The 19,062-nt window shown below is 47.2% G+C and overlaps 2 protein-coding genes across 2 annotated transcripts; both read right to left on the bottom strand.

The window, feature by feature from the left end:
- Positions 1-822: 822 nt before the first annotated feature.
- Positions 823-2,322, bottom strand: SMIM26 (small integral membrane protein 26). The gene is made up of 2 exons (XM_069008467.1): positions 2,166-2,322; positions 823-1,312 (listed from the first exon to the last, which is right to left on the bottom strand). Exons 1-2 carry the CDS (start codon positions 2,281-2,283, stop codon positions 1,128-1,130), a joined length of 303 nt encoding a protein of 100 aa, XP_068864568.1. The 5' UTR covers positions 2,284-2,322; the 3' UTR covers positions 823-1,127.
- Positions 2,323-2,603: 281 nt separating this feature from the next.
- On the bottom strand, positions 2,604-17,212 carry SEC23B (SEC23 homolog B, COPII coat complex component). Its single transcript, XM_069009435.1, has 20 exons — positions 17,153-17,212; positions 14,995-15,230; positions 13,946-14,003; positions 13,264-13,350; positions 12,857-13,093; positions 12,401-12,486; positions 11,793-11,937; positions 11,081-11,239; positions 10,275-10,390; positions 9,234-9,357; positions 8,653-8,733; positions 8,246-8,335; positions 7,894-8,000; positions 7,605-7,758; positions 6,189-6,266; positions 5,730-5,891; positions 5,408-5,494; positions 4,279-4,434; positions 3,397-3,462; positions 2,604-2,858 (listed from the first exon to the last, which is right to left on the bottom strand). The coding sequence occupies exons 2-20, from the start codon at positions 15,213-15,215 to the stop codon at positions 2,769-2,771; spliced, it is 2,304 nt and encodes a 767-aa protein (XP_068865536.1). The 5' UTR covers positions 15,216-15,230; positions 17,153-17,212; the 3' UTR covers positions 2,604-2,768.
- Positions 17,213-19,062: the final 1,850 nt, after the last annotated feature.

Genomic DNA, 19,062 nt, shown 5'->3' on the forward strand with positions numbered 1-19,062 from the left:
CCACAAAAATGAGTGGCTGGGAGGAGGAGCCCTTGGGAAAAGGAGGTGGTGGCTGTAAGGACCTGAGGAATCCATGTGGAAAGGTGGGTCTGTAGGTGCATGGGCTGGCTGGCACTTGGGTTGTAAAAGCTCCTATAGAATCACAGAATGGTGTGGGTTGGAAAGGACCTTATCACCTCATCCCAACTCGCTGCTGTGGGCAGGGACACTGCACTAGGCCAAGGTCTTATCCAAAACCTGGCCTTGAACATTTCCATAGCTGGAGCATCCACAACCTCCCAGGGCAACCTGTTCAGTGCCTCACCACTCTCACAGTAAAAAATGTCTTCCTAATATCTAACCTAAATTTCCCCTCTTCTTATTTGTACCCATTCCCCCTTGTCATATCACCACAGTTCCTGACGGAGAGTTCCTCTCCAGCATCCCGGCAAGGCCCCCTTCAGATACTGGAAGGATCTGGAAGCTGAGGTGTGTGGGCAGAGGAGCTTGAGACAGCTTTCCATACAGCAAGATGGGAAACCTTAGAGACCCATGTGGGGCAGGGCAAGATGTGTCCTAAAAGGGAGAGCCCCAATAGAAACAGGGAAGCCCCCACAGAAAGGAAGCTCTGCTAGTGCAGGGCCTTGGGTCAGCTCCCCCAGAAGGGAGGCCATGTCCATAGGAGCTGCAGGAAGCATTAGTTACGGCCACAGAGCTGAGGGACAGTACCCTACAAGGAGACAGAGCATGTGTAAGGGTCAGGAAAACCCCTAAAGAAACAAGAGCCTAGAGCAGAACATTCAGTAAGTTTTTAGCTTACAGAAACATTCCTGCACTTGTAACTCATCTCTTGTGAGCTTTTATTTGAAGGACCATTAAGAACTCTGTACCCAAAACATTAAACTGTGTTCCTTCCCATTTACTAATCGTTCCCGAAGTATCCATTTCAGAGCTGCCCAGCTGAGGAGCCATCCCAGGTACATCCTGGATCATCCAGGTACGTCCTGCACACCAGCTGGGAATGCAACTTCACACCAGCTGGTCAGAGCTGCTGTTTCAGCAACGCAAGGGACAGTTTTCCAGCAGTGGTCTGGTGCCAGGCACTGGGATGAGGTTCTCCAGCACAACATTCTGAGCTTTTGGACAGCTCACTTTTCGGAAGGAGGGTCGTCATTAGGAACAAAGAATGACACCACACGCCTGAGCAGTCGAGTGAGAGGAGGCTGAACTTCTTTGTATGTTATCTCTGTTGTCACTGTCAATCCAAAAGGATATTCCTTAGTGTGTACTTCCTTGCGGATCCCTTGGTTTGCCTCAGGATCATTTTCATTCCCTGAGGAACAGAAAGGGCAGGGAGGGGAAGACAAAAAAGAGCATAGCAATAAAAATGTTTTATCCCTTCATCATGGCACAACAACAGCCACACAGGCATTCAGTATTTTTTTGCTTTTTCCTCACATTCTGAGGAATAGATAGCAAAGATCTGTTAACTGGGTAGCCAGAAAAAGCGATTTACTAAGGTAGATCAAATACCTGCACTGGTACTGGCCAAGAATCAGTACCACAGGAGCAGTAACAACCAGCTTCCCAAGCTACCCACATTAAAGCTAGCCCAAGCAGCCCAATGAGAGTGCCTCTTACTTCCACTCTGCCCACCCTCTCGGCAAATAAATGCTTCCTAATGTCCAGCCTAATCCTGCCCCAGAAAATCTTTGAACCATTCCCACAGTGCACATAAAAGCAACAGGTTGGGAAGAGTCTAATCCCCGTTCCTGTGACCCGAGATAAAGCACGAGCTTCTCCCATCAACACGGAATTTGCCTCCCTTCCGGGGGGCTGTCAGGGGGCGCGGGCGGACACCGGGGTCACTCGGCCGGCCCGAGCGGAGGCTGCGCTCCGGCGGCCGCACAGCCCGAAGTGCCCCGAGCAGCGGGCGGGCGGCACCCGGCCTTGCACTCCCCGGCCGGGGGAAGGGGCGGGAGCGGGGCTGAGGGGAATCCCGGCGCCGTGCCCTGGCACCCAGGAGAGCCCAGGACCCGCGAGCAGCCGAGCTCCCCCTCACGCAAGCCCCGCCCCCGAGCAAGCCCCACTCCGGACACGAGGCGCGCCCGACCGGGCCCTCCCTCAGCGGTCGTGTCACTCCCTCCCCACCCCCCGGAGGTGCCCGCAGGCCCCGTCCCCGGTACCGATGCGGGCTTTGTTCTGGCGGCTGTAGTAGATGAGGCCGCCCAGCGTGGTCCAGCCGCCCAGCGAGTAGAGCAGCGCGGCCCTGGCGTTCCACACGGCCGCGCGCGCCGGCTTCATCGCCCCCCCGCGGACGCGCGCGGCGCCCCGCCCCCAACCGGGCACGCGCGCAGGGGCGGGGCCGGGCGGCGAGCGGAAAAGAAGACAAGGCCCGCCCATGGCACCAGCAGAGGGATTTGGGGACAGCACTAAGGAGCAGTGCTCCTACCCGCTTTCATTTTTCATTAATACAGCCCCACGGTTGCCGAGACACCTCTTAAGAACATTAAAAGTTAAGCTAAAGGCTGTCAAAATCTCTGTTGGCTAAAACAGCCTTCAGCTCTAGTTGTGATGTGTGGGAAATGCAGAGTAAACAGAATATAGACAAACAGAAATACAAATAAATTAGAAGGGAGAAGTAAAACACTCTCCCTGAATGTTTATTTCGTGTAACAGTTAAAAACCCTTCTTTAAAAGAGAGAAAAGGAAATGTAAATAAATTGCTCCACTTCTGTCATCAACATGATCCATGTAAATCATCTGCTCCTGCTGCTCGGTTTGATCAGTCACGACGCACTTGAAACTGCCAGCTTTTTTAGGTGGTCCATGAATACCTGGAGACTCACATCATCTGTCAGGATTGGAGCTCCTGATTCCTGAAGAAAAAAATAAAGAAAGAAGGAGCCTAAAATACTGTTGTTAACACGGGACAAACTGAGAGCACATCAGATGCCAGCCCTCTGAACTAATTGCCTGCTAAATCAACCACCTTTTTCTTCTGCAAAAGACAGATGCTTCTCTTTGGCAATAGCACTGACATTATCCTCTAGTATAATCTGAACTGCTGCAGGGAAGTCTCTTCTTCCTAAAGCATAAGGAATTTTGCTGTCCAAAGCTCTACACAAACAAGCTAAGCAAAGAGGATATAAAAAGACTCTCAGCTAAATTAGATCTGTATGTATCCATCTGCTAGTTACTTTTTCCAGAATACTGGAAATACATGACATCCAGGTTTGAAAACTGCATTCTGATCATCCAGTGCTGCCCACCAGTGCTGTTTATCTTATCAACAACCATGATAAGGAATCAAGGACAAATGTTCATGGCCACATGGTGAGACAGGATGGCTACTGCACACATAAATACGTACATTTTACAGCATTCCCAAACATGAGCAGCTATTCCATGGCTTACCTGGCCCCAGGCATAGAGGTTATTGTGGGTCTGAGAAGGATTCACTTTAGACAGGAGGAACCGGGCCTATAAAGACAAAAGATGAGGAGTTTGGTAAAATGAGAGATCTGTCTGCTTCCTCAGGCTTCATCCCATCTTGGATCCATGATGAGCAATGCTCCTGCTTTTGCAAGCAAGGTACTAATTCAACTTTAGCAGGTTCCAATTCCCGAAATAGCCCTGCTCCACAGAAAACTTGTCTCCAAGAGACACAAAGTGCTCTGTTACAGCAGGCTGTGCTCTCCTAGCAGGGCAGTTCTGATTCCATGAGAGGAATCCATGGCACAGGAAACACCAGCACTGTTCCCCCCATGCCACATCTGCTCTTCCAAAAAGAACTCAGTGCAAGACCAGTGCAACAGAGTCACATCAAAAATCAACACAAAATCTTTGGTTTGGAGCATCAGCTCCTTCCTCTTCACTGCTACGGACAAGCACAGTGCAACTGTAATTCCAGGAAGAGTGAAAATAGCAACTATTTTATACCCTCATTCAGTGTTTGAGAATGAAGAAACAGATGGTCAACCATTCAGCATTACTGTCCTAGCAAGCTAACTATAGGCACATAACCAAATCATTTCTTTCTCACCTGTTTGGGGAATAAAAACATATTTAAGTTATTAACATTAAGATTTTTTTTTCCACCTTCAGATTTCAAAAGCATATCCAGCAAGCGATCAGCTTATTAAAAGACAGAGTTGTAGTAAAAGCTGATGAGAAAATATGCAAGCTCTGTACTTTGAAGAGCTAAATTGTGTTTGACTTACAGAACCATCCTTTCAGAAAAGCAGAATGAGCCATTTGCTCTAGGCAACAACAGTGTTCCTCCAGAAACTTCCTTACCTGACTGCCCCCATGTTCAGTGTGGATGTAACGTGGCATTGGGAATCTGGTCTGCAAGATTTCCTGGGCATCATCCAGTGGGGCTTGCAGGAGGTGCTTGAAGTTTTCATATTCAGGCATATCTTGGTATCCAGCTTTCTGCCACTGTGCAATAGTCTATTGATGGGACAGGAAGAAGATGAAAAGGGAGCAGAGATGTCTGCAAGCCTCCCGCTTTTACCCTGCATGTCTTAAGGCTGCAAAATGCTATGGGTACTTCTGCTTAGGGGACAAACACACCTTCACTCCTCTGGCTACAACATTACTTTCTGCCCCTGAATTTAAGCACAGGCACCCAACACAAAAGCTGGCAGCAGTCTGTGCAGTGCAAGAGCAATTTGTTGAAAATATGTTCAGTATGTTTCAGCCTGTGCCAACACAGAAATGAAGCATTTATAAATTACTGACATTCTGAATCTGACTTGGCCTTACAGTATTTCCAAGGTACATGTATGCAGCAATTGCTCTGTACATGCACAGGTCAGACGCTCAGCTCTTCCCTGTCTAAATTTTACCCAGCTGCTGAGTGTCTTGCTCTGCAACAGTAGATAGAAACTGTTTAAGGTAACTCTAGAAGATTTTTAGAAAGGGCCAGTACCTAAGCACTTCCCTCAGTCATGAGGGAAGGCATATAGCAGCAGCTTCCAAAAACATCCATTATTTAAAAGCAAAACTGGAAAGCTGCCTAACTGATTTCTTTTAAGAGCAGGAGTATGTAAGTGTGAAAACCCTGCAAGCGAAGTCTGTCACCGCTCTGAAAATACTTGCAACTCTGTTAAAATATGTATCATCTTGTAACTGTGCCCTGCTTAATTTCAACCTTCTCCGGCCTTTTCCAGGCACAGTAACCTTCATGGCCAAGCTAACACAACATCTGCTACTCGGTGCAGAACACATCCTTAGTGATTCCAGTATTATTTTTACTCTGACAGTGGATGGAATTGTATCCCAACAGGCAGCATGTGCATACCCAGTCATTGTGCTGCGTGGGCTTTGCAAGAAGCTTACTTCATACTAACAGCAAAGCTGTCTGCATGCATGGCAGGAGGGAAGGTGTACAAACAGAGAACGTGAACACATTTCACCATACCTCACCAAGGTAGATAACTATCTGGAAGAAAGTATCCATCAGTAGGATTCTGTCAGGAAGAATACTGCTGCTGTCCAAAAGCACTGGCTGGGGAAAATAAAGAACAAAGTCAGGCACCCCTAAGCTCTCAGATCTCAGGATGCCAGAGAGCAATTTCTACACCCATCCAAATATAATTTCCTATGATCTTGAACAAAAGTATCTTGTCCTTTAATAATTTTTTTAAAAATCTATAGGGGCCTTTTAGCTGCAATAGTGTTACTCTGACTGAATACTCATTATCTTGGGTCGATTCACCTTTTCCTGGGAAACACAGACTCACCTCAGGAGGTCCATGGAAAGAATAAGCATAAAGGATGGGCTGGATCATAATGAGGGACTGGGTCAGATCCTGCCTGGCAAAGTGGTGCCGGTAATAGGAAGATTCATCTGGACTGTTATTGAAGACCTGCAGGAATGGGGAGCGGCGCAGGTGGAAGATGAACTGCACCAGAAAGAGGAGTGAGACAACAAATGTCAGCCAAAGTTGCCAAAACTTCTGGACCCAAGTCCAATATTTTTGAACAGTAAATTCTTTGGAAAAAAGTCTACCCCTTAATAACTCTTCAGACTTCTTCCCTTATCAGTCTCTTGCAGCACTGAACTACAGGACCAGTCCATGAAATTAAAAAAGCACCCGTTCCTCCCTTGCTGAATCTGATAAATAGTACAAGATGTTTTATCATCATTCCCACTCATCCCTGCACACTTTTCCCCCAGCTGTGAGAAGTGACATTCTTACCTGAGGATACAAAGAAAATGATTCTGACAGCCTAAAGGAGTTGGGATCATCTTTGTTGTATTGTCCAAATTTCTGACACTGTTGGAAGCAAAATGGATACTTTGGTTACTTCTCTCTTTTTTCTATTTTTTCTTTTTTTAGAATTAACACCTTTCTTTCTAGAAGGGTGTTCTTTTGTTAATTTTTAAACAATCAAGGCATGAACCTGACAAGAACAAGTACTACAACATTTACAGGCTGTTTTTCTTTAAGTGAGTGGTTTCTTTGTCTTACTGGAATGAGAATGAAGATGCAATCTATTTTGATATATATATATTAATAAAATCTAGATTTGAAATTATCCAAGAATGAAAGAAATAGTGCTTCTACAGCATTACCCATTTTTTTTTCCATTAATTCAGGGCTACTACATTACACCTAAACTGCTTTGTACACTATGAAGCACTTCTGCAGCAACTACTTCTTGCAGAACAGCAGCAGACCAGCATTTGACCAACTGAAAAAAAAGCATCAGTTGCACTGAGAAAAAGTATCAATGGTTTTAGGAATCAAACTCTAAATGATCCCACAGTCATTTCAGCACACAGCATGTTCCTGTTTGTGCTCAAATCTCTATTTGACTGGCCCTGGTTTTTTAGGGTCTGATGTGCCATATTGTGTCAGTACCAATCCCCCATGGGAGTTTAGACAAGGCTAACAGTGACTTAGACAATTTGGGCTTGTGACATTGAAAGCAAGAGACAGTAGTAGGTTGCAGAATTAATTCAGATTACTACCCTGAAATTGGCCCACATCTGAATGCTGTGTCCAGTTTTGGGCTCTCCAGTGCAAGACAGCATGGATATATTAGATTGGGTGTAGCAGAGACCACCAAAGTCAGTTACGGGTTGGAGCATCTTATGAAGAAAGTGAGGCTGAAGAAGCTGGATTTGTTCAGCCTGGTGAAGAGTGGGATCAGGGAGTCAACTCACTGTCTACCTGACTGCTAACTGGGGAAATGGAAATTCTGATCGAGGGATGGAGGCAGATCAGACATTGGAACAGGCTATCAAGAAAAGCAAGAGAAATCCCATCTTTGGAGTTCTTCAAAACTCAACTGGACAAGAGCTGGAGCAACCTGCCCTAACTTCAAAGCTGGCCCTATTTTAAGCAGGAGGGTTGAACTTCCCAGCTGCACTATTCTGTGTTTCATTATGCCTTATTCAATCTCAGGTTTAACCTTTTGAGCATGATGGGATGTTCACATATTCCATCCAAATTTGCTGATCACACTGGGTTCTGAGTTATCCCATACTACAGCTATGTGACCATGACCAGAGCACAAACAAAGCAAGTCAATCTGTAAAAAGATTGCTGTTGTCACTTCCATTTTTACTGCAATTGAGACTGCCCCCAAGCTCAGTGTGTTGGTCTTACCAGCCTGATGAGCTGCCTGTCCAGCCAACGCAGAACATCCGGTCCCTCCTCAGACTCAGCCCTGTACACTCCCAGCCGTGCCATGAGCACAGCAGCAGCCTCCTGGTCAAACGCAGCCTCGATGTGCTGGAGCTGAGTCTGTGCATCTGCCCAGCTGCAGGGTTAGCAAAGGGTTAGTGCCACGTGCATCCATGTGTGCCAATGCATGCAGCAAACAGCCAGGAATTCCAGCACAGACTGGAGCTGGAGCTGCTGCCACTCTGCCAGAGCACTGGCATGGGGTACTCACTTTCTGGCTATGGTGGTGACACGAATGCGCCTCTGTGTGCTGGAGTGTTGATACTGAGTGACAAACTGCACTGCCCCTCTGCCTCCCTGAGGGATGGGTGCGTTGTGCTGCAAATGAAACAAGGTCAGCCCTCAAAACATGATGGTTTTTCCATAACTCTTCCCAACTGTAACAAGCCCCCACAGCACACAAAAGAAAGAGACAAGCGCAAACAATTCCTGATATTATTTCATCATCCTTTGCAACCATCCACCTGCAACACAGGAGATGCCATTGCATTTTCTGGACCTGTAACAAGTAGTTTGGTGTGTAAAAAATATGATTAAAAAAAAAAAGAGAAGCCAGGACTGACCTGATTTACCACTTCAAAGTAAATGGCTAGAGTTGTACTGGGATCCAGACTACAGATTTTCCATTGAGATGTCCCTCCAATTCCAAGTTCCTGCACAGAATCAAAAAGAAAGCAGCAATTTTCCTCTAGCAGAAGGAAAGGCAAGCTTATGCTAAATCCTGATTAGTGGTACAAGTAATGGGAGGCCTTCTAGATTCCTTATCTTCTGGGTGTGAATGAAGTTACTTGAAGGTCATACAGTTGAAAGAAAGCCTTAGGAAACAAGAATTTAGTCTAGGAAAGGCTGTTATTTCCTAGGGATGTTTTCTTGAAAACTCTGACATTCTAGCTGAGCTATAGGTCTAGACAGAAACTTTGCATTGTTTATTTACTTCTTTATTAAAGATTTTTCCATGTCTGAAACTTACATTTTCAGAGACACATGGCCCCTTGGCATTCAGGGATATACACGGTCCAATGGCTCCTGCAATTTTCAGCTCCCTGGAGGTCTTGAACAAGGTTAAAAAAAAAAAAGTTGCTGGTTTTTTTAATGAAGTCAGTCATATAGAATACACACAGTCTAAATCAGTTGCTCAACTTTAATGAGATGGTATTTTCCCAGACCCTCGCCTGCTACAATTAGTGAAGGTAAGAGAATCTTCAGAGCCACATTTTAACAATGAAGATGTATTTATACGGATGAGACAATAGGAAACATTCCTTGTTGAGTGAGGAGAGGCTGTTTTAAAGTAAAACAAAAACAAAACAAACAAACCAAAACAACCCAAACAACAGCAAAAAAAACACCCAACAAAACAAACCCACAAACTTACTAAGCTTCCAAATAAAAATCTCTTCAGTACAGTGCTTCTCCCAGAGAAGCACTATATCTGACCTCAAACATACAGACCTTCCTACACCCCAAACACCCCAGAGGCTGAAACTGATTTTTAAATTAACATAATTTGTATTTCCCCATTCCTTCCATCCAACCAAACTAATCTCTCACCTTCACATCCAAATTTGCACCAAAAGCCATCCGAAATTCACCATTGTAGCCTTTGCTAAATACCCGCTGGAAGGTCTGCTTGAAGAGAGAAGTGTTGAAGGAGTCTCCCATCACCATGTGTCCTCTGGGAAAGAAAAAACAAGGGAACTAAAGCAACTGGGAACTAGAAGTACAAAGGATACATCCCCTCTGACACATGCAAACACATGCAGTTAACTGCTTTACAGCATGCCTGTGCATAGGCAGGATTCACACCAGGGAGCGCAGATTCACGGGTGCCTCCTACAAAGCCACACAGGTTAGTGCTCCATCTTTGTCAGTTTGCTTTCTCAAGTCTATTTCTTGCCATTGCTTTAGCTGCCTTCAAAACATTCGTGTTTCAACCCTGGGAAGTTCTTTGCTCAGCCTGCTTTCCCTGAGCAGGGCTGGAACCACCCACACTACACCAGGGGTGGCTGCACCACTGCAGCATGAGAAAGGTGCATGGGGCTGTGCTGGACCTCCCCCAAAGTGCCCTGGCAAACCCAGGCCTGACCAGATGCAGCTCAGTAACACAACCACAGGGTCAAACAGTCTCTCTCCTCCCTGCTAGCACTGAGGGATTATTTACAAACACCTTGCACTTGCAGTAAGACATGCCAAGTCCCCAAAAGGCCTGGTTTAGCACACAGCCTTCCTCACAGAGACTATTTACCCCTTAGAGATGTCATTTAAAACTGGACCCAGGGAAGTCAAGAATCCCTGGAAAAAGCATAAGCGAGCCATTAAGCAGAGAAAATCTGGCCCACACAAGGAAAGCTTCTACCCACCATCGAGTTTTCTAACAGCAGTGCTAATTCACATGCTGCTTTGAGACTCCAGAAATGTGGACTGGGATCAGGTGAGGCTTGCCATGTAATTCCTGGCAAATTCAAACCACAGTTTAGAACAGAATGATAAAAACCCTCCTGCCCTGACAGCACACTTAACTGCTTTCTGAACCGTTCTCCCCCTCTAAAAAAAACCCAAAAAGCAGATGGCAGCTGTGTGCTGTGAACATACCCAGTGAGGTTTGCACAGCACTTCATCTCCAGCAGCCCTGTCTGGTCCAGGGCACAGGCGTAGATGTCGATGCAGTGCCCGTTGGCCGCAGAGCGGTTGGCCAGAGTCTCGTAGTGCTGGGAACACACAGATGAGGCTCAGGAGGCTGCAAGGTGCAGGATTTCTGCTGCTCCCCATCTCAGGCCATCACAAGGTACACATGGGGCAATCACCAGTGCTGTGCTAACTAAACAGATGTTGGCTGCAGCACACTTCTCCCTTCTAGGATGAGGGATGCACTTGGATGAGCCTGAGTTTATTGTCTCAAATATAGACAGTGCATAAATCACATTGATTCATCTAGTCTGTGATGACTTAGTGGGAACCCAAAGATTTCCAGGTGATAGTTAAGAGAACAGGTGTCATCCTGCTTTCTCTAAGCTGACAGGCACATTTCATATCTGACATTTTTACCATTTTAATGGTTGTTTTATATGTAAAGAAGACAAAGGAGGCTTTCTGGAAATGACCAATTCTTGGGAGACAGGCTTTTTCCTCCCTAGAAGGAGATACAATGATGTGGATGAACAAACTCTCCAGCCACCATCAGCTAAGAAACAACACTGAAATACTTTCTTCTCTGAGAAGGTGCAAGACCATGATGGAGAACAAGGAGGAAGTCTTTTTTACCCTTTCCCTTGACCATCCTCATAATTTAACATAGACAAAGACTCAGCATTTCAAGGACAACCATGAAACACATGTAGTGTTCTGAGACAATATTCAGTTTTAGCTTTTAAAAACACCCAGCATGCACCAGCACCTACTTTGGTGGCCTTCTTCATGAACCTTGCATTATCCTTCTCTATGTCATGCCAGGAACGGATGGGTGTTTTCAGTTCATCTCCCACCACCATGCCCGGCCCTTGTGTTGGTGGCCCACCTGTGAATAGCATTATTCTGGCCCCTGTGTTTGGAAATGTGCCCTAAAATAAAAACAAACACCTATATCAGAGAGGGGGAGGAGGAAAAAAAAAGGGAAACTGATTAAATGGCAACAGTGCTTTCTTTGGAGAAGGGTCTGCACATGCTTCTGCAATGTCAGTGGGGACCTGTCCCTACTAGAGGCCACCTCGATAATAAAGTGATGCATTTCCTGACAGTCACAGCACTCTGTGAGTTTAAACTCAAACCATGTCAAGCTTCATGTCTTCAAAACAGGAAGCAGGCAGTTTCTGTTTTCTTTACTTGTATCGTAAGATGGCACTCAGATAAATCCAGTGCATAGTATCACCTCTTGTGTGGCAACACACACAAGAATCAGAGACCTTTAAACACCTGCAAATTTTACCATTTAGATGGAACCTTCCAGCCCACTCTACATCAGCTGGTGCTAGCACAGCTCAAGTGTCAGTAGAGACAAACTGCACCTCTGCACCCCACTGTAAGCCAGCTGCACTAACACCAGCACTCATCTCAGCAAGCACTGTCACGTGCTTACCTTGACCTGCTCGTCTCAAACAACAGCATTAAAAGTACCTCCAATAAGCCAACTGCAATTGAAAGAGCCACTCCTGTAGAACGTAAAGGTCTCTTTCCCTGGGTCACTGGCCATGGGTCCCTTTGCAGCTCTCCAAGCAGATCTGTTAAATTCATGTCAATCTTATGCACAGGCTGGAGGAACCTGCAAAAATTCAAATACAATGTTTTCCTGCTTCTAAGTTCAGAGAAGGAAAAAAGTGCCTCTTTGTTCCTGGCACACATAAATTGCTCTGAGACAGTAATCAGAAGTAGAGAGATGCAGCAGGTTGCCTTCTTGCATCCAAACTTTCCAAGATAACAAGCCTGTGCAAAATAAAAAATTTGATCAAAGCAAGATATCAGGAACTGACAAGAAGGCAAAGTCACATAAAGAACAGGAAAGAAGTTCAAAGGTGAGTTAATTGGCTGAAAGGCATGAGAGCTGCCACTGAAAAAGAGGAGCTGAGAAAGAGGAAACTGTTCAACAGTGGTAAGGAACTATGACAAGACAATACCATTTAAATCTTCTTTCTCCTCTTGGGAAACCCAGGGTTAGAAGAGTGACCTACAGGCATAAAGGGGCATAAAACATCTGCCCTGCTGTGTGCTGTGCTGGTGAAGCTTACCTGCTGGAAATAACAGGTTGCTCTGGGGTCTGAAGAGGTCTTCCCTGTTGCATGGGGACAGCTGGCCTTGAAAGCCCAAGCATATCCTAGAAAACAGTAAAGAGGAGGCAGAGGAGATGTACTATTCAAACACTAAACATACTATTTATATTATTATTTAATATACCCTGAGCCCCGCAATATTGCAGCATTAAATATACTTAAACCTGTAAAATTGCTCATCTTTGGACTGCCATTAGGAATGGATCATGGGTCCATTATGTGAGATACACAAACTCAGCCTTGAACGAGCTTCCAAGAAATTTACAAAGGCAAAAAGACACGACAGATACTGGGAGGGCAGCAGGCTCACAGTTAAGAGCACTGAGCCCTCCTTTCTCCCAGAGAGCCCTGTGCTTGAGAGCCCAACAGAGCTGAGAGGTACAAGCCCCTGCCCTGAGGGAAAGCAGAGCACACCTGTATTTGCTTGGCTGTCAGGTCCTTGGTGCCCCGGAACACGTAGCTCTTGGAAATCCCTTCACAGCTCAGCTCATGAACCTGGACCATCCTGCCGAACGTGATGAGCCCCACCAGGGCATCGGGAGGCAGCAGGCTCAGCGACATTTGCAGGGACTCCTTCAGGGCCTGCAAATCCTCCTCTTCCAAGCACGTGTCCACAACATACAGGAAGATCAACGGTGTCTGTGGACCTCGCTGATGTGGGAAGACATGACATTTTATAAAGCCTCCAGCCAAGGAATGGGCCCCTTCTTAAGCACCTTGCAGACATTTTATTTATTTGCATTATCCTAAGAAAATTTTACACATGTATCATCTGTCACAAACAATTCTGGGGACTTCAAGCTCACCTGTGGTTCATTTACCTGCACTATATATTCAATTGTTGAAAACTGAGGCATAAGCTCTGCTGGTTGATTGACTTCAGAAATGCCTGCATATGCTGGTGGGAACTGAAAGAGAGAACAAAAAATTAGGACAAGGAAGTTGCAGGACAAAAATGTAGGGCTCTCCTCTGCAGTACAGAGCCTGCCCTGCAGATGATGTGGTTATTCAACTCTTTTATTTACTGACACTGCACCAATCTGATTAATTCATGACAAGAAACCCACAGTGCTGTTTTCCTAAACACAGACAACAAGTGGCCAGCAGGATGGACAGCTGCTCAATCCAGTGTAAAAAAAAGGTAGGACTACAGCAACAACAATGTATTAGTTGAAATTATTTTAGCCATACAATAATTTATGATGGCAAAAGTCTACTCAAATCTAATGAATTTCATATTCTGCAAGAATAGTAGATATCAAATGCAAAAAACACACTAGGACACATGGAACAAAATAGCATTTTTATCTCCTTCCTATGCTCTGCATGCCAGTAAAATCACTGACAAGATGTGAGGTAAAGCAGACTGTACTCTGGCCTGGGTTCAGCAACAGAAGAAGGCCAAGGGAAGGGATCTAGAGAAGCAGAATTTATGCTTAATGTCCAGGGAAGGCCATCAATAAAATGTTCACTGAAAAGGTGGAAGTGCTTTTTCCAACTTACCTGGTTTCTCTGAAAACAGAAGTTACAAGCCCAAAGCTTGGCCCGATAATCAACTTGGCTGCAAGGGAAAGATGAGGCATTGGTGTGACTTCAGGAAAAATATACAGCACAGCTTCACAATCAATTCATTAATCTATGCTGGTTCACAGCACTGAGTAAGAAACAGACACTCCAGCTTGAACAGCAAGTGTTTTAGGGATTCAGGCTCTTGTTCTGTTACCAGGAAGTTTATTAGCTCATCCAGCCCTGCCATTTCCAGGCTTGTCAGCGTGAGAGACCACTGACAGCTCTCTGAAGCTTAGCCCTTGGCAGACGCAGACACAGAACTAGGTCTAATCATCCTTTCACTATACTTAGGCTTATCTCATTGTCCTATTGTTTGTGCAGCTGTAGCACACAAGTGCTCCAGTGTCAGAGCAGCAGGAGCCATCCACCCAGATCCTGTGCAAACACGGAACAAACAGGCTGTTCCCTGTCCCACAGAGTGTACTCTCCTCAGCCCGTTACAACATCCTGCTAGTGCGGGATGCCTTGCCACGTTCTCATTCTATGGCTTTGATCTTGTTTCACTTCCTCTTGCTGGTATTCCCTGCTTTTTCTCAGTCCAACACCACACTCCAGGTATGCATGATCATCACATGATTTTGGGACCAAGATACTCCTCTAAAATGACCTCATTATGCTCATACTGGAACTGACCTACAAGCAGCAGGATGTGTAGGAAGCAGGAAAACAAGTGAACGCACAATAACAGTATAATGGGTATCTTTGTTTGTTATCAGTTTCCACATTCACCACAAAATTCTCTGGGATGGTGAGAGGACTCTCTGACTTAACAGCCTCCCCAAAGACCCTCTGGTCTCCTTTGCTCTTGCCAGCTCTAATAACAGGAATGCTGGTGAATAGATTTTAACAAGCCTACCACATCAAAATGAAAGAGGCTGCCAGGCACTGGGCAGAGAAGAAGGGGAATAAGGAAGTAGTGAAGTTCAGATGAAAATTAGGTACTATCCAGCCTCTCCTAACATCCCCAGCCAAGCAACTCCTACCAGAGTGGGTTGAGCACAGCTTTGCAGGTTGGCCTGCTGCAAAGCACTGGTTCATACTGCACGGGGGGCAGGTCCAGACGCTCCTTCAGCGGGGTCAGGAGACAGGCCAGGGGCACAACCATCCTTGTGGCCTCCAGCCTGCTGGAGGGCCACACGTTCCAGCTGAAGCGCACTCCGTCACGCTCCTCATTCTGCTGGATGAACTCCAGGTACGTCGCCATGGCCCTGCAGAAGTTCTGGAAGGACAGAAGAAGGCATGTTCAGGCAGCAGCCACTTGTGTGGACAACAGGCCTGCAAAGGAGCTCAGCAGGTCAGCTACAGGTGGGAGCACAAGACACTGCAGGAAAAGCCAATACAGTGCAATTAATTAATCCCATTATCAAATAAACCATGTGACTCCATTAATCTCTTCTGTCCAGTGCTCTCATGAACATTACAGCCAATTAAAACACCACCAAATCCAACAAAGGAACAAGGAAAGCTGACACTCAAAGTCAGAATCCAAGGGTTGTTTTTTTCTTATGATTCACATTTAATATCTCAATACCCAGCCAGCCTCATGGTGACCTCAAGGCAGTCCTGCCTGACTGGGTCAGTAAAGGAAAACAGGGCAGATTTGCAACACATCCTGGAGCCTTCGGCTGAAACATTGCAGGGAGACAAGGAGGACAAGTCTGAGGCCAAAACAATCATGAATGTCACCAGGCTTCCAGCCTGACCTGCTTACAAAGGGAAAGGATTACATGACAAAATGCCAAAAAAGATCTTTTGGACACCCATTCTGCATGGCATCATTGTCCCACTGCCAGTAAGGAAGGAATTGAGAGTACAGCAGACTTCAGAAAACATCAAGGAGGAATATCCCCAACACAACAGAGGAGTTACTCTCTGTGTTGCCTTACTGAACTCTTTAAAATAAGACACAAACAAGAGCTTCCAGGCCATCACTACCTTTGACTTCTCTGAGAAAGGCAAGGACAAGCCTACCAAAAATCTTGCTTGTCAAATCCAGACCACAAACACCACACAGCACTAGCAGCAATTCACAGAGCCAAAAGCAGCAGCTCCACAACCTTCTTCAGACAAGGAAACTCAGAGGTTCGCCTACAGCTGCAGGTGCTCCAGGATTACCTCACGCCTGGTCCTCACTGCAGGTGGGATATTCAGGAGGGCCATGCACATGAGAAATCAGAAGCATCACCTCCCCTCAGAGGAGGAGAAGCTTTGGTGTAACATATTCCTACAGAACTCCAAATTCACTGTCATTTTTTCTTCCTTGCTATTAAGGATGTAAATCAAGCTTAGGGAGAACTGTCCTATAATTCCAACCCCTCTCTGGATGAACAAACAGAAGGGTTCACAATACATCCCCACCACAAATAGGTCTGCCAGGGTGAAAAGGCAGAGCTGACTCTGCCTGTAAAAGATCTTCCGCATCAGAACAGCAAGACAAACATTTGACATCTCAGGTATGCAGCACAGCCACAGGGCAAATTTATTCCATGTTCCTCCAACTGTAGCCCAGCACCACTTCCCTGCCCCAGGCAGAGGCCCGATTGCCATGCTGCGTTTGACGTGGGCTGTGGCCCTACTCTGGGGTCAGGACAGCAGGAGGAGAGGGGTCATCACCCAGCTGCTGAGCTCGGCATGGCTATAGGGGACACCACAGATCCCCCGTGCAGCCATAGGTGCCACCTCCGCCCCCCAGACCACCGATCCCAGCACGGCCACAGGGCAAAGCACTGACCCGCTGCACTGCTGACCCTCCACGGCGGACACGGCTGACCCCAGCCCTGCCCTGGGGGACACTGCCGACCCCAGCCCTGCCCTGGGGGACACTGCCGATCCCCATCCCGGGCAAAGGGAACGCCGCCGAGCTCCCGTGCTGCTCTGTGGGACACTGCTGACCCCCCATGCAAGCACCGCGGCAGGAGACACCACTGACCATGCTCAACACCTCTTCAGGGGACACCACTGACTGCCCCTTCCACACCTTCCTGCAGGAGACACCACTGGCCCCCCCAGCACCCCTCACAGGGGACGGCCCCGACCCCTTCCCCCTCACAGGGGCCGTCACTGACCCGCGCCGCGCCGCCTCCCCTCAGGGGACACGGGACCCCCCCCCCCCCCATTCCCTCGGAGCCCCGCCGCTCCCACCTGCCCGCGCCGCTCGCGCCGCTCCCTCCCGGCACGCCCCGCGCGCCCGCTAAGGCCACCTCAGCGGCACGGGCTGCCCGCAGCCAAGATGGCGGCGGCGGCACACCCGCCCCGCCCCCGCTGAGGCTCCGCCGCCATCTTGGCTAAGGGCGCTCCACACCGCCCCTCAGAAGGAGGGGAGCGGCGCGCCCCTAGCGAACATGGCGGCACGGCAGCGTCAGGGAGGCCATCTTGGCTCAGGGCGGCAGGTTCCGCTTTGGAATGGCGACGGACCGGGCGTCCCTGCGAAGTGTGGGGTGCGGTGTGGCGTTCCTGCTCTGGCACGGCATGAGGGAAGCAGCTCTGCCCTCGAGGGGCTCGGCTGCTTGGGAGCTGCTGTCGTGTTCAGCAGGGAGCATAGAACTTCCTGGGAAGAGGTTATCAGTAACACTCCACTAATGACACAGAGACACTTCTTAAAGAAATAAACTGCGAGCCCCACACAGTCTCACCGTTGTCTGAGTTCCCGGCTTCTCTCTCGGGCCGAGGGTTCTGTCCCCGGGCACGTTGGCTCGGCACAGCACACTGGGCAAAGTCATGAGGCCATCCAGCCCAGCAGCAAGGCAGGGACAATCCATTGGATTTTCCTCCTGCTCTCTTCCCTGAACCAATTTTACCCCCACGTCTGCTTGAGGCCACAGTGGTTCATCACTCTGCCAGGAAATCTGTACCCTGCAGTGCCCATACCCTCTGGAGAGGAGAGGTCCAGGAATGGACACAATTTTCAGGGAGCCTGTGGATATGAGGTAGAAGTTTAGCACACCTGACTTGCCCCAGCAATTTGTCTCTGCCTTGAAACTAAGCAAATATGTTTCCTCTTTCATTGCTTCCATCTTCTGTTGCTTCCCAGAGTCTCTTCCAAAGCCAAGGAGGAAAAGCCTTTTCCCAGTGAGCCCAAGACAGAAATTCTCCCCTGCAGCTTTGTGTGAAGCCGCGCAAGAGAGATTTGTTCTATCTGAATGCACGGACCTGAATTCATTGCAGACTTTCACACGTATTCGAGGGGCAAAGGCATTGCAGTGAAATACCTCAATGTGCTTCTAATAATTTGAATGTTTGCCTTAAATTCATGCAGTGGTCAGCTTATAAATACTCCCCCAGCTTCCATGTGGGCACTGCTCCACCTTCGCTTAAAGGAAATAAATGCCCTGTGATCAAGTTCACTCAGCCATGCACTGTCAAGCTTTGGGGGTTTTTTTCCTGTTTTCTTTCTTTTAAATGCACAGAAATCTGTGTTTGGAATGTGCAGAGTACTGTAACAGGTCCAAAACAAAACAAAATGAAATGCTGTGTGAGGTGAACATTAGCTTTGCTTTCCCAACTTCCTGACATCCCAAATACAGTGGGAATAAGAAAGTAGAAGCATACTACTGATGTGTGTAGGCTAAAGTGCATAAAATTCACATTACTACTATTGCTAGCATTCTAAGACCCAGGACTGGCTCTCCAAGTAGGAGGCAAAGCAAATCTGCTTTTCTGAATTTGCCTGTTTTGTCTTTCAAGTTACATCTTCCTCCTTTTGCCACATCTCAACAGCAAAGAGCCTTACTAGGACCCAGGGCTTCAAGGCCATAGTGCACACCACTGCAAGCATTAGATTAACTAAAATACTGAGTAACTACTCTGAATTTGTGTCCTGCTTTCAACTTTCAGAGTTAACTTTCCTCCCTTGGAGCTGGTTTAGTGCTGCATTTTTGATTTACGATTGGGAAGATGTTGATAACACCCTGATATTTTAGTTCTTGCTGGGAAGTTCTTATGCTAAGTTAAGGACTTTTCAGGTCTCATGCTGCCCTGCCAGCCAGGAGGCTGGGGGTGCATAGGAATTTGGAAGGGGACATAGACAGGACAACTGACCCCAGCTGGCTCAA

This window comes from Aphelocoma coerulescens, chromosome 3 (assembly GCF_041296385.1).
Source record: "Aphelocoma coerulescens isolate FSJ_1873_10779 chromosome 3, UR_Acoe_1.0, whole genome shotgun sequence".
Taxonomy (NCBI): Eukaryota; Metazoa; Chordata; class Aves; order Passeriformes; family Corvidae; genus Aphelocoma; species Aphelocoma coerulescens.

Bases quoted from the DNA above. Each gene is read 5' to 3' on its own strand.
- SMIM26 (XM_069008467.1), bottom strand. From the start codon at position 2,283: ATGAAGCCGGCGCGCGCGGCCGTGTGGAACGCCAGGGCCGCGCTGCTC. The intron at 1,313-2,165 runs GTACCGGGGACG...TCTGTTCCTCAG, and splicing joins CCAGAACAAAGCCCGCATCG to GGAATGAAAATGATCCTGAG.
- SEC23B (XM_069009435.1), bottom strand. From the start codon at position 15,215: ATGGCGACGTACCTGGAGTTCATCCAGCAGAATGAGGAGCGTGACGGA. The intron at 11,938-12,400 runs GTAAGCTTCACC...GAATTTTTGCAG, and splicing joins CAACCTGTTATTTCCAGCAG to GTTCCTCCAGCCTGTGCATA. The intron at 8,734-9,233 runs GTGAGAGATTAG...ACCTTGTTCAAG, and splicing joins GTGCAAATTTGGATGTGAAG to ACCTCCAGGGAGCTGAAAAT.